We start from the raw sequence: 15189 nt of genomic DNA, 5'->3' as shown, positions 1-15189 counted from the left end.
GGTCAAGATGTAGTGTCTGGGGTATGCATGGAATCCTGCACATTACCACAAGTGCTCCGAGCCTGAGCTGCAAAGTGACCGTGCGCACTTCAGCGCGGATACTAGCAGGCGTTCTCAGTAAGCGGCTCTTGGCAGTAGAAGACTGTTTAAAAGTGTCACACCTCTAATTTAGCTGGTGTGAAACAAAGCTGGACGAAGAGACTGCCGCTGCCATAGTGAGCAGAGGCATTTTAATGGTGACCATTGTCAATCAACCATCTCCTCGTCGTTCTTTCAATGTCCGTGCAAAAGCTACAGCACGGTTTACCCTTAATGTAACTGATCGCGGTGCCAGTTACGACAAAAGTGAAGCCATCACACCTTTAAAAATAGTGTTTTTTAACGTGAAAACAAATTACAGTAAGAATGTATTGTAGCTTCTAGAAGAAGTCAAAAGTCTGACGCTATTTTTAACTTTTCTTGCCAATCTTATGTTAACGGGCCAAATGTCAACAGGTATTCCATCCGTGCACATACGTGCATCTCCGTGCTTCCCTAGACACACAACAATTCCTTATTCTCGTCCAATCCCATATCAGGCACGGACTGTGTTTTCCCGATCATGGGAACAATGAACATCAAATCAAAACCACACAAACATAAAACATTAACACCAGCAGGTCGTTACATTATGAATGAATATATATCGCCTATTATTTGCGCACTATTAACTAGTGATGCACAGAAAATTAGCTCGCTAAAAAAATAACTGGTTTACCGAAAACAGCACTGTCGAAACAGGATGTTGTGACGACGTACACAAGTTTCACACAATTGTCTGACGCATGGTCAGCATACAGAATGTGCAATTTGAAAGTATTAAAGTACCAGTAGAATGGAAAAACAAGTTGCCTCTATATTGAGGTTATCAGGGTTTACCCTAAACTGTCAAGATACCTGTGGTGGTGGGGGTGTGGCCACCATGACCTCATTGAGTAATTTGCTATGATAGGATTTTCTTTAAAAAGGCTAAACAAATGTATACATACATTTAAAACAAATCTGTTATTTTTAAGTAGTATACTTTTTTTTTTTTATCGTTTTACCATATTTTCAATTGTTGCTTTTTTTACAATGTAGGAACAAGCGGTATAAAATGGAGGGATGAGTACCGTATTTTCCGCACCACAAGCCGCCCCGTGTTGTAAGCCACACCTTCAATGAATGGCATATTTCAAAACTTTGTTTACCTATTAGCCGCCCCGTGTTATTAGCCGTACCTACGCTACGCTAAAGGGAATGTCAAAAAAACAGTCAGATAGGTCAGTCAAACTTTAATAATATATTACAAACCAGCGTTCTAACAACTCTGTTCACTCCCAAAATGTAATGTGCAAATGTGCAATCACAAAAATAGTAACAATCAAAATAGTGCAGAGCAATAGCAACATCAATAACTCAACATTGCTCATACGTTAGTGTCACACAACACACAAAATAAACATTTAAAGCTCACTTTCTGAAGTTATTACTCATCCACAAATCCCTCGAATTATTCTTCTTCGGTGTGCTTCACTTGTTTTTTGACACCATCTGTGATGTGGGTGCATGCAGTCATAGATCAACAGGGACGGAGCTGCGTGAAAAAAGTCACCCGGTCTCTTTGCTAATTTTTTCTTCATGCATCCATCTCTTCGAGTTAGCTTTTATGATGACGCCGGCTGGAAAGTTGTCTTTTGGCAAGGTCTTCCTTTTGAATATCACCGTGGGTGGAAGTTTCTGGACGTTTGCATGGCAAGCTAGAACCACGGTGAAGGACGACTTCTCATTCCCTGTGGTACGAATATTCACCGTACGTGTTCCCGTTGTATCCACAGTGCGGTTCACATGAATATCAAAAGTCAGTGGAACCTTGTGCGCGTGTCTCTTGGTAGGAGACATTTTGTGGTCTTTACAGAAACACAAATGAAATGAAACGTAATATCCGCGCGCTTCTTCTTCTACGGAGGCAGGTGCTCACCTTGGCGGTTGCTTACAGTAGAAGAAGAAGCGCTTCCTCTTCTATGGGGGCGGTTGCTTACCGTAGAAGAAAAAGCGCTTCCTCTACTACGGGGAAAAAAGATGGCAGCTGTTTACCGTAGTTGCGAGACCTAAACTTTATGAAAATAAATATTAATATTAATCCATATATAAGGCGCACCGGGTTATTAGCCGCACTGTCAGCTTTTGAGAAAAATTTTGTTTTTTGGGTGCGGCTTATGGTGCGGAAAATACGGTACTTTGAGTTAAAAGTCGCCACTGTCCTCTTTATATTTTCACATTTTGTAGATTGCTGTCTGCGGGTATATATGCAATATATATTGAAATCACGTCCACATCGCAGACATGCTGACAATGCTCCAGACAATAGCATGCATTTTATTTATATCCGGTTTTGGTAGCGTGGTTTTCGGTGTTCAAAGTCTTTTTTTCGGTGGTCAAATTTTTGGTACATCACTTGTCAATAGTGCGCAAATAACAGGATATATATATATAAATTCATACTGTCACGACCATCTGGTGTTTATGGTTTATGTTCGTATTGTTTGGATTTGATGTCAGTTTTTCCTAAGTTTGCAAATACACTGTCCATGCCTGAAAGGTGATTGACGGAGAATGAGGAAGTGTTGTTGTGTCCAGTAAAGCGTGGACTCAGGAGATGAAAGTGTTTGCACTGGAGGTTAAACCTGTTGGAATTATGCCGTTTGTTATAATAAGATTGATTTCTTTTAGAGGCTACAATATATTATATTACTTTAATTTGTTTTCAAGTAAAAAATATACCAAACCTTATTTTCCAGGTGTGGCAGTAATAAAAATGCTGTGGCGGCGCGCCACATTCAATTACATTAAGGGGAAACCCTGATTATCATATATATCTGATGTATAACACAAAAGACTTGCAAAGATTGCAAGTAAATAGATATGATCAAAATAGTACCAATCTCACTTTTTTAGCCTGAATGTAAGGAGGATGAGCTACAAGTTTTAGAAGCTGTGTGCTGAACAGTTCCAGCTTTAGTTAAACATTATAGCATCATGTAGCACTATTGTTAAGTGCTAAACAAGAGTTACAAGCTACGAAAATAATAAAACGATCGCTTACTACACAGTGCTTGCTTTCACTGCAATGACGACTGATGGGATTTTCATATCTTCCCATTTAGATGAAGAATTGATCATAATCCACACAAAGGGTTAAAAGGAAAAGTTGCTACCTGCAGACACCATCTTCGGTTGTCGTGTCTGTGTCCCCATCTATGAGTATAAATTGAATGTCACAGATGAACAACTTCTAGATTTGTGGCTTAATCTTTATATTATGCAGTATTAATATATTATCCAATATTCCAAATTACTGAATGAAAGTTTATAGACACCTGGAAACATTCTCAACAAGGTACATTGTACAAAAAAGCAGCAACAATTGAAAATAGACCAAAACTTTATAATATAAAAAATACATGTTAATTCTAATTAATAACAGATTTGTTTTTAAATGTATGTATCCATTTTTTTTAGACTTTTTAAAGAAACCCATACTGCAAATTTTACGATGTTGTAATGGTGACTATGGCCCCACCGTCGCAGGTATCTTGGCAATTTTGGGGAATTTCTATATACACACAACATTGTTAATAACAGTTAGTTTATGTAATTATATATTTTTTAAATGTAATTATGAAGCTACAATATTCCATTTTAAAGGGGAACTGCACTTTTTTAAAATTGTCTGTCATTCATAATCTGTGTGTGAGACAAGCACACATTTTTCTTTTTTTGAGAATTGGAACTTGTAAATAAATGCGAGCAAAAGTCAGCGAACAACGGAGGTAACAGGATTCACTCTATTCCGCCTATAAAGCGTTATAAAAACTTACAAAAACCTTCATCAATGTTTGATATACATGCTGTAATGTATTAACATGCACATTCAGAATAGCATGTAATATTTAAGTTTTTTGGTCATTTTAAGTATTTGGCACAGCATTAATTTCACAATGCATTACAACGTTTGCTATTTCCTTCAACAACTACTAATACTAATCTTGGCAGACTTCATGAGAGCCAACAATTACTACTCAGGGACAAATGATGATCCGGAATCAAATATTTTAATGCTTGAATATATAGAGGATGAGCTACAAGTTTTAGAAGCTTAGTGATAAGCAGATACAGCAAGTAGCACTATTGCTAAGTTCTAAACAAGAAATACAAATTATGAACATAATAAAACAATCACTTACTGTACAATGTCTGCTCTCAGTGGGATAGTGATTGATGGGATGTTCATATCTTTCTGTTTAGATAACGAATCAATCATGTCCTTAAGGAGGTTAACAAAAAAAAAGTGGACGCGAACAAGTTTTTTTGTCTTTTTGGCGATCTCCGGGTCTGAGTTAAATGTCAAAATCGACCAACTTCTCAGTTTATGGCCACAATTTTCTATATACAAGTTAGATGTATGATTTATAATCTAGCACAAACTTTTACCAAGTCAGAGGTGATGTAGCAGCTCATCAGCTCAGTATGTCAATAGCTGCATTAACTAGTTAGCTCTCTGTGATCACGGCGGTCCTACTTCCTCGGTGTTAGCGCTTATAATAACAATATAGCTAATAATGAATGAACATAATGTATATTCCAATTTAGAATGCATAACAATAAAGAAAGACATATGCGTTCTTGTCTTACATCGGGATTGTGAATGATGGGCAAAATCGCAAAATAAGTGCAGTTCCCCTTTAAGATAGAGTTCAACAGTTTGTTTATTGCCATCCAATTTATATTTGAACATGATAGACTGAAACATGTACTCATGTCTAAGGCTGGGAGGTATACCAGTATTACGAGTTATACCAGTATACTTTAGAAAGCGATACAAATTTGACATAATGCCGCGTACCGATATATTTAATCCTTAATGTCTTGACGCAAAAGTGTCTTTGCTCATTCTGTCAACGCTGGGTGCTGTCTCTCTCCTCCTTCACGCACAGAGTGGGGTTGGATAGGAGCCGTGCTCACTTGACACAAACTCCAGTACAAGGAGTGTGTGAATCGTACTTGTCAACCTTCTCGTTTTTGCCAGGAAATCACATATTTTGTCCTTCTTCTCTGGCGTTTTGCCGATCCCGTTTATTCCCAGATTTGTTCACAATGTAACATGAATCCCCAGCAGTATTGCCGGCGATCAAGTCCGTTTGACTCAAGCCTCAGCATCACTCAGGGCAACACGCGTTCATGACAGCAGCGTGGCAAGTTGCAACTTACGTGATTCTATCAAATCAACAATGCAAGAGAGATGGTTGCACTTAGATAGAGAAGACATTCCTACCAAAATGCAAAGTTTGTGTAAATAGATATGTTCCCAGTTGCAACGGTATGAAAAAAAAACTGATTTAAAAAGCTGCCAGAAATAATTAACTTATTATACAGTATGAGCTTCCCAGTCACAACTACCTTGCTAATGCAACATTGCCACAACTAAAGTACAAACTATCTGATAAGGTGTTTAGCTGCAGTGACAATATTGTCACCTGCCACACAGCATCCTGCAGTTGACAGCTTGGTGTTCCTGACTTAAATTTTTAAATAATTTTCTAAATATGTTGAGCCAAAAAAAAAATAAAAAAATTTAAAGGCAAATTATTTTAAAGTTGATGTTTAAAATGTCCTCTCAAACCGGGGACTTTATTTTATATTTTTGTTATTAGCTGAGGATCTGAGCATATATCGTGCAGCCCTACTTATTTTGTTTTAGCATTTTTGCTTTCTCACTTTTCATAGTCAACTAGTTTGCCATTAACAATATAGTTTTTTCCCACTATGTTGTTAAAGTAAAATCAATGGCATGCATAACAGTTAAACTTATAATTATTGAATACATTTCTAAAAAAAAAAATTTCAGCAAATCTGATCCTCGATCCAGTGTCTTCCAAATCCAATACTTCAGGACCTCTGTTGCCTACAGTAGGTATTTTTCCACCATAGTACTTAATGCATGTCTAAATGCCAGCAATTAAGAATGTATTGTATTTGCCTACTTTTTTATTTGTCCTTTAGGAGATGAAGTCATCACTATCAAGACCCCTGCGTTTGCAGAGTCTGTTACAGAGGGAGATGTGAGGTGGGAAAAAGGTAACTGATTTTATCCTGACAAGAATAGCTGCTTCGTCACCATTTGACATTGAAACAACTGTTTATCCTTCCAGCTGTTGGGGACACTGTCTCAGAGGATGAGGTGGTCTGTGAAATTGAGACTGATAAGGTAAAAACTAAAACATTATGGTCAATGGTATAAAGTAATATACACTATATTGCCAAAAGTATTCGACCACCTGCCTTGACTCACATATTAACTTGAAGTGCCATCCCATTCCTAACCCATAGGGTTCAATATGATGTCGGCCCACCTTTTGCAGCTATTACAGCTTCAACTCGTCTGGGAAGGCTGTCCACAAGAGTATATGTAGAATATATTTATATTATTTATATATTATATATTATATATATTATATTATTTATTATTATTATTGTCTATTGTGAGCGAACTGTGGTGCTGAATTTCCCCCAGGGATCAATAAAGTACTTTCTATTCTATTCTAAGGCTGCGGAGTGTGTTTATAGGAATTTTCGACCGTTCTTCCAAAAGCGCATTGGTGAGGTCACACACTGATGTTGGTAGAGAAGGCCTGGCTCTCAGTCTCCGTTCTAATTCATCCCAAAGGTGTTCTATCGGGTTCAGGTCAGGACTCTGTGCAGGCCAGTCAAGTTCATCTACACCAGACTCTGTCATCCATGTCTTTATGGACTTTTCTTTGTGCACTGGTGCTCAGTCATGTTGGAAGAGGAAGGGGCCTGCTCCAAACTGTTCCCACAAGGTTGGGAGCATGGAATTGTCCAAGATGTTTTGGTATCCTGGAGCATTCAAAGTTCCTCTCAGTGGAACTAAGGGGCCAAGCCCAACTCCTGAAAAACAACCCCCGCTGACCCCTCTCTGTCAGTTTACGTGGCCTACCACTTGGTGGCTGAGTTGCTGTTGTTCCCAAACTCTTCCATTTTCTCATAATAAAGCCGACAGTTGACTTTGGAATATTTAGGAGCTAGGAATTTTCACGACTGGATTTGTTGCACAGGTGCCATCCTTTTAGAAACAGTCTCCATGCCTAAGTGCTTGATTGTATACACCTGTGGCCGAGCCAAGTGATTAGACACCTGATTCTGATCATTTGGATAGGTGGCCAAATACTTTTGGCAATATAGTGTATTTGTAAAATGCATTCTCAAAACCATTGTTTGTTACATTTCACTTCACCTTACATACAGTACCTGTACAGTACACCCCTCACATTTCTGAAAATATTTTATTTAGGGCTGTCAAAATTAACTTTTTAATGTGCATGAACCCATCTACAGCGCAGAATGACTTAAAATCCCTGAAATGTCTCTGGCAACGCATTACAGGAAAAACTCAACAGCACGTTGGCCCTCTAACTTAAGTAGCACATTAATGACAGAACAGGAGTAACAGATCCACATCAAAGGAGAACTGCACTTTTTTGGAATTTTGCCTATCGTTTACAATAATTATGAAAGACATGACAGATGTATTTTTTTAATGCATTCTAACTCGTAAATAAATGTAACTAAAAGTCTGCTTACAGCGGAGCCAATGGGAGGTCCTTTATTCCGCCCATAAAACCCGATAAAAACATCCAATAGCGCCAACAATACTCCATTTCGTGACTTGAATATTAACCAAGTATTAGTGATATTGTAATTATAAGCGCTAACACAGACAAACTATTTTTTTGCGGCGTCAGGATCACTAGCGTGTGTGCCAATGTTTACATCATCGAATGGTAAGCTGCTTCCTTGCTTGTGGAAGTCTTGCAGATCATAAATCATGCCTCCGACATGGATAGTAGAAGAATGAAGACGAATTCTGACGAGTTGAAGATTATCCCTCAGAGTAAACGGAGCCAAATGCTTCGTTTCACTTTATTTCCGTCGCTTTACTTCTGTACTGTAGAACTTCGGTGTGCGTTTAAGAGTGCACTGCTGTTCAATGGCGAGTGCAACAAGTGTGGACAATATTGGAGACGCTTTTGTCCTACACAAAGTTTACAGCAGAAGAGAAAAATATTTGATGTTGCTTTCATTTCCTCAATATAGCATCCTGCGGTGACGTGAGATTTAATGACTTGAGGAATCATGCAGCAGACGATGTGTCGGGAACATTGCCACAACTTGATTATAATGTTTTGCTGTTAACTGGGATGCTCACTCGTCCTTTATTTTACTGCTAACTTTTGTTAGTGTTCCAGTAACATCAATACTGGGTAAAATGTTTTGTCATCTCATTGAATTGAACTCTTAATGAATCTGTCCCGATACAGCATGCACTGTACATGTAATTATGTACATTTAGTACACGTAAACTTATTTCTCCCTTTCAAAATGTAAAAATTGAGAAATAGCTGACATGTTGATACTATTAATGAACAAAAACACAAATATTTGTCTTTAAATATATGGATAACGTTTATCTAAAGCAGGGGTGTCAAACTCAAATACAGAGTGGGCCAAAATTTAAAACTGAACAAAGCCGCGGGCCAAGGTTGAACACATTAACCTTTTAATAGGGACCCAAACAAGTTTTGCATTGAATATTGAACAAGCAAGTCTTATATAACTTTATAGCGACATGCAAAATCGAGTTTCAAATAATAATAATAATTAAAAAATATCAATGGCATATCAAATACAATTAAAATAAAAATTGAAAGCCTCTTTTCTATTTGCAGCCTTCTGAGGTAAACAACACAAGCAATGCCAAACTATTAATCGATTTAAACTATTATACAAACATGGAGTCTGGTTCAAATATAGAGATGAGGGTCTTTAATTTGACCTTCTGTTGTACTCTATCTCAAAGTGTTAACATGTGCTCAATGTTTCCTTACCATTATTGCTATGTTGTCTATTACCATTATTGCTATGTTGTCTATTACCATTGTTGGCATTTTGTCTATTACCAGTGTTTTTCCACAGGCTAATACATTTGAAAATAAAATAACAATTAATAAACCAACCATTCAGGACTATAAACTGCTCAGTTTGCAACACACTGATCTAATCTGATGTGCCCAAGCCAGATAGATACCTGGCATCTTTTCTTGGATGCTAGTTCATTAATGTCGGGGCTCAGGCTTTGAGCTGAGGCAACCTTCATTATCGAACGAAGGTGTTTATCAGTCATTATATCTCGTTGTCCACCCGGACCACAGTCTTGGGGGCGTGCCTTAAAGGCACTGCCTTTGACGTCCTCTACGAGCTGTCGTCACGTCCGCTTTTCATCCATTCTAGCAACGTGGCGGCCCAGCCACAAGAAATGTGCGGCTTCTGTACGCACACACGTGAATGCAACGCATACTTGATCAACAGTGATACAGGTTACACCATACTTGCCAACCCTCCCGGTTTTACCGGGAGACTCCCGGTATTCAGCGCCTCTCCCGATAACCTCCCGGCAGAAATTTTCTCCCGACAAACTCCCGGTATTCAGCCTGAGCTGGAGGCCACGCCCCCTCCAGCTCAATGCGGACCTGAGTGGGGACAGCCTGTTCTCACGTCCGCTTCACCACAATATAAACAGCTTGTCTGCCCAATGACGTCATAACATCTACGGCTTTTGGAGAGTAGAGTGCACAACTGCGCACACAACAAGGAGACGAAGCAGAAGAACGAGGAAGTTACAGACATGGCGATGCCGTCGACGAGCAAGATGAAGAAATACGCTTGCAAGTTCCAAAACGAATGGAAACAAGAATTTCAGTTCATCCAGGACAGTTCGAAGGGGAAGGGGTATGTTGCCTGTACATTTTGTAGAACAGACTTCTCCATTGAACACGGTGGCCGAAATTATATACTCAGTCATGAACGGAGAAGTATATATATATATATATATATATATATATATATATATATATATATATATATATATATATATATATATATATATATATATATATATATATATATGAAATACTTGAGTTTGTGAATTCTAGCTGTAAATATACTCCCCTATTAACCATGCCCTTGACCACGCCCCCAACCATGCCCCCCGCCCCCACCTCCCGGTATCGGAGGTCTCAAGGTTGGCAAGTATGGGTTACACTGAGGGTAGCTGTATAAACAACTTTAACACTGTTAGAAATATACGCCACACTGTGAATCCACACCAAACAAGAATGACAAACACATTTCGGGAGAACATCCGCACCGTAACACAACATAAACACAACAGAACAAATACCCAGAACACCTTGCAGCCCTAACTCTGCCGGGCTAGAATATACACACCAGCTACCACCAAACCCCGCCCACCTCAACCCACGCACGGAGGAGAGGAGGTGGCGGGGTTTGGTGGTAGCGGGGGTGTATATTCTAGCCCGGAAGAGTTAATGCTGCATGGGATTACCAAGTGAAATTACCACGGCGGGCCAATTTTGCGTTTTTTAAAATAACGCGCTGCGTATGCTTAAAATATTCAAAATACGTAAATATTAAATGTTATTAATGTGTCCATTACTACATTACATACTGTATATACTTACAGCATGTATATAAAATCTTAATTGGACCTTTTTAAGGGCTTTTATTGACAGTATTGTGTGATCATCGCAGACTATTTCACTGTGGCTGTACTCAATTTTGTAGCCAGCAGTTTAGACATTAATGGCTGTGTTGAGTTTTTTTAAGGGGATAGTAAATTTACACTGTTACACAAGCTGTGCACTGACAACTTTACATTGTATCAAGGTCTCATATTTTCAGTGGTGTCCCTTGAAAAAACATAATACAATATTTCCAGAAATGTGAGGGGTGTACTTACTTTAGTTGAGGAACTGCAAGTAATTATTATTTGTGCATAGTGGTGTAATAAATAGTAATAAAGGTATTGATTCATCGTATTTTTTTGGACCACAAAGCACACTTAAAAACCTTTAATTTTCTCAAAAATCGACAGTGTTGTTAAGTGCTGCGCCTTAAATACGGAATCATTTTGGTTGCGTTTACCGACTTCGAAGCAATTTTACATTACATGGTGTAATAAGTGTGACAGGTAGTCACACATAAGAGATACGTGTGGACACTTGTTGAATAAATGACGCTAGCAAACAAACCCAAAATGTTGATGTCTTTGAGAATATACAACATTACACACAAAGCTCAAAAACCTGTGAAAATGTTTTAGTATGACTTTGATAAACTACGAAGTCGCACCGCCTAATGCAGTGATTTTCAACCTTTTTTGAGCCGCGGCACACTTTTTACATTTACAAAATCCTGCGGCACACCACCAACCAAAATGACACTCGGGTGGTCGGGGGTGGGGGGGGCGTGGTTGGGGCGGGGGGCGTGGTTAAGAGGAGAGTATATTTACAGCTAGAATTCACCAACTCAAGTATTTCATATATATATATATATATATATATAAATGCTTGACTTTCAGTTAATTCTAGCTATATATATATATATTTATATATATATATATATATATATATATATATATATATATATATATATATATATATATATATATATATATATATATATATATATATATATATATTTATTTTATTATATATATAAATAAAATAAATACTTGAATTTTAGTGTTCATTTATTTACACATATACACACACACACACACACAACACTCATCTACTCATTGTTGTACTTGAAAGTACAATGCTTTGCAGCCAGAAGCACAGCCTTTGAAGGAGCATAGGTGTGGGCAGCATCTGTGAAATTTATTTTGCAGGAAAGGAGTGAGTTAAGGGTTGAATTGTCCATCCTATTTCTATTCTCTGTCACTATCTTTCTAACCATGCTGAACACCCTCTCTGATGATGCATTGCTGTGTGGCACGCACAAAAGTGCTTTCATCAAATGCTGAATCCGGGTACATATTCTTCACGGATTTGTTGTAAACATCCGCAAATGAGAATGGGATGTTGCTTGCAGCTATCAGCATAGTCATCTTTGTCTCGGATTACACCATCGGGTCTCCATTTTGCGAGGTGGCAGCGCAGCACCGTTCACAGTCCAGTATTATTACTGGACTGTGAACGGTGCTGCGCTGCCGCCGCCTTGTGCTTCGCTCTCCGTTCATGAAAGCCGTAGATGTTATGACGTCATTGGGCAGGCAAGCTAAGCGGACGTGAGAACGGCTGTCCTCAGGTCCGCATTGAGCTGGAGGGGGCGTGGCCTCCAGCTCCGGCTGAATACCGGGAGTTTGTCGGGAGAAAATCTCTGCCGTGAGGTTGTCGGGAGAGGCGCTGAATACCGGGATTCTCCCGCTAAAAACGGGAGGGTTGGCAAGTATGCTTGCATGGCAGCTCCCTCCATCAGTGTGTGAATGTGTGTGTGAATGGGTGAATGTGGAAATACTGTCAAAGCGCTTTGAGTATCTTGAAGGTAGAAAAGCGCTATACAAGTATAACCCATTTATCATTTATTTATTTATAAAAACTTATTCGGGTGTTACCATTTAGTGGTCAATTGTACGGAATATGTACTGTACTGTGCAATCTACTAATACAAGTTTCAATCAATCAATCAAAAACTCACCACACACCAAGCACTGCGGAGTCGGTGCTGTCACATCCCCGGTGAAAGTAAATCCAAATGAAAGATATCTTTCGCTGTATTGCCTCAAGCTCACCGTCTTGTCTTTTTTTATTTTGTCGACCACTCATATTTGGGGCCTTCATTTGGGTCAGAATTTTGTCCAGGACCCTGTTTGGCATTTGCATTTTCCCTTCTCAAAAACGTCTCCATCACTGTCACTTACTCGCCTCCTCTTGCTGCGATCCTAAACTGTCTGTGTCACGTGTCGCGCAGCGCTAACTCGGTTGTCTTTACAGGTATTTATCGCCCTCCGCTGCCACCTACTGAAATAGATGAGTATTACATTATCTGCCACACTTTATTATAGCGCAGACACCCGACAATGGTTAATTAGGAGATATTAAATAATTTCCCACGGCACACCTGACGATCTCTCACGGCACACCAGTGTGCCGCGGCACACTGGTTGAAAATCACTGGCCTAATGGATTGTCTGCGCATTCATGTTACCGTAGTCAGGCGTACTGTGCTTCAACATACGGGTGGTATTATGGTGTGTGTATAAGGACCCCATTATGGCACCTATTGTGAGACATATTTTCTGGTGTTTTGTTTCGCAATATTATGCAAAACCAACTTTTCTTACCTATTGGTTCCTGCTGATGAAAATTTGCTCGTGTCCGCCATTGTAGTCCGCTCCATCGACAATAGGCTCTTCTTTTTCTCTATCCTGGGGCATTCATCCTCCGCTGTTGCCATTTCTATTGTAAAGTAACATACAGTTCTAACTTGTATCTTTCAGTAGACTCGCTATGGAAGCGCTAAAACACTACCGGCACAACAAACTTGACGGGGAGAATACGCTGTCGGAGTGGAGCAACGTAATTAAGACCGCCCACTAAACTGCACATCCTCAAGAGACAGTCAGAAAGCGGCTTGAAGATGGTCTGTAAAACATAATCTGTGCAACATTTTGACCAACGAACCCACCATTACATTTTATATAGACCACAAAAAGTGTTATAAATGTAGGAACAAAAATAATCATATGACCTCTTTAATGCGCCTTATAATCCGGTCCGTCCGCTCATGTCCCCGGTCATTGGCAGTGCACCCTATGGTCCGAAAAATACGGTATAGGTTGTTGCATATTTATCATGTCAAGTTTTGTTGTTGCTGATGTTTTGGTTTTTTTTGTTGTTTTTTTTTGTACTAGACATCCGTTCAGGTTCCTTCTCCCGCTTCAGGAGTTATTGAAGAGCTTTTGATTCCTGATGGAGGGAAAGTGGAAGGGGGAACTCCTCTCTTCAAGCTTCGAAAAGGAGGTGTGTATTTTCTCAATAACAAAAATTTGTTTCAGTGCAATGGAACCTCTGATATTGAACATAACCTGTTCAAGCTTGATATCTGATTTCTGAGTCTTTAGAAAAAACTCAACTAATAAGAAATAAACGATTCTAGATTTAAATTGTCAACATCGTAAAACTTTTTATTAATCGTAATGTCGTTAATTTATATCCATCCATCCATCTTCTTCCGCTTATCCGAGGTCGGGTCGCGGGGGCAGCAGCCTAACCAGGGAAACCCAGACTTCCCTCTCCCCAGCCACTTCGTCCAGCTCTTCCCGGGGGATCCCGAGGCGTTCCCAGGCCAGCCGGGAGACATAGTCTTCCCAACGTGTCCTGGGTCTTCCCCGTGGCCTCCTACCGGTCGGACGTGCCCTAAACACCTCCCTAGGGAGGCGTTCGGGTGGCATCCTGACCAGATGCCCGAACCACCTCAACTGGCTCCTCTCGATGTGGAGGAGCAGCGGCTTTACTTTGAGCTCCCCCCGGATGGCAGAGCTCTTCACCCTATCTCTAAGGGAGAGCCCCGCCACCCGGCGGAGGAAACTCATTTCGGCCGCTTGTACCCGTGATCTTGTCCTTTCGGTCATAACCCAAAGCTCATGACCGTAGGTGAGGATGGGAACATAGATCGACCGGTAAATTTTTCCGGGCGAGAACCATGGACTCGGACTTGGAGGTGCTGATTCTCATCCCAGTCGCTTCACACTCAGCTGCGAACCGATCCAGCGAGAGCTGAAGATCCTGGCCAGATGAAGCCATCAGGACCACATCATCTGCAAAAAGCAGAGACCTAATCCTGCAGCCACCAAACCAGATCCCCTCAACGCCTTGACTGCGCCTAGAAATTCTGTCCATAAAAGTTATGAACAGAATCGGTGACAAAGGGCAGCCTTGGCGGAGTCCAACCCTCACTGGAAACGTGTCCGACTTACGGCCGGCAATGCGGACCAAACTCTGGCACTGATCATACAGGGAGCGGACCGCCACAATCAGACAGTCCGATACCCCATACTGTCTGAGCACTCCCCACAGGACTTCCCGAGGGACACGGTCGAATGCCTTCACCAAGTCCACAAAACACATGTAGACTGGTTGGACAAACTCCCATGCACCCTCAAGGACCCTGCCGAGAGTATAGAGCTGGTCCACAGTTCCACGACCAGGACGAAAACCACACTGTTCC

At 40.2% G+C, this 15189-nt stretch overlaps 1 protein-coding gene across 1 annotated transcript in view; it reads left to right on the top strand.

Annotated features, from left to right (window-relative positions):
* The window catches only part of dlst (dihydrolipoamide S-succinyltransferase), a 45242-nt gene that overhangs the window by 6390 nt on the left and 23663 nt on the right, over window positions 1-15189 (top strand). The window contains exons 4-7 of the mRNA XM_062042028.1: window positions 5927-5988; window positions 6082-6156; window positions 6231-6286; window positions 13874-13982. Of these exons, the coding sequence (XP_061898012.1) occupies window positions 5927-5988; window positions 6082-6156; window positions 6231-6286; window positions 13874-13982 (302 nt within the window). The remainder of the gene's footprint in view (window positions 1-5926; window positions 5989-6081; window positions 6157-6230; window positions 6287-13873; window positions 13983-15189) is intronic.

The sequence above is a fragment of the Entelurus aequoreus genome, linkage group LG03 (genome assembly GCF_033978785.1).
Source record: "Entelurus aequoreus isolate RoL-2023_Sb linkage group LG03, RoL_Eaeq_v1.1, whole genome shotgun sequence".
In the NCBI taxonomy this organism is placed as follows: domain Eukaryota; kingdom Metazoa; phylum Chordata; class Actinopteri; order Syngnathiformes; family Syngnathidae; genus Entelurus; species Entelurus aequoreus.
This window is presented reverse-complemented; position numbering and strand designations above follow the sequence as displayed.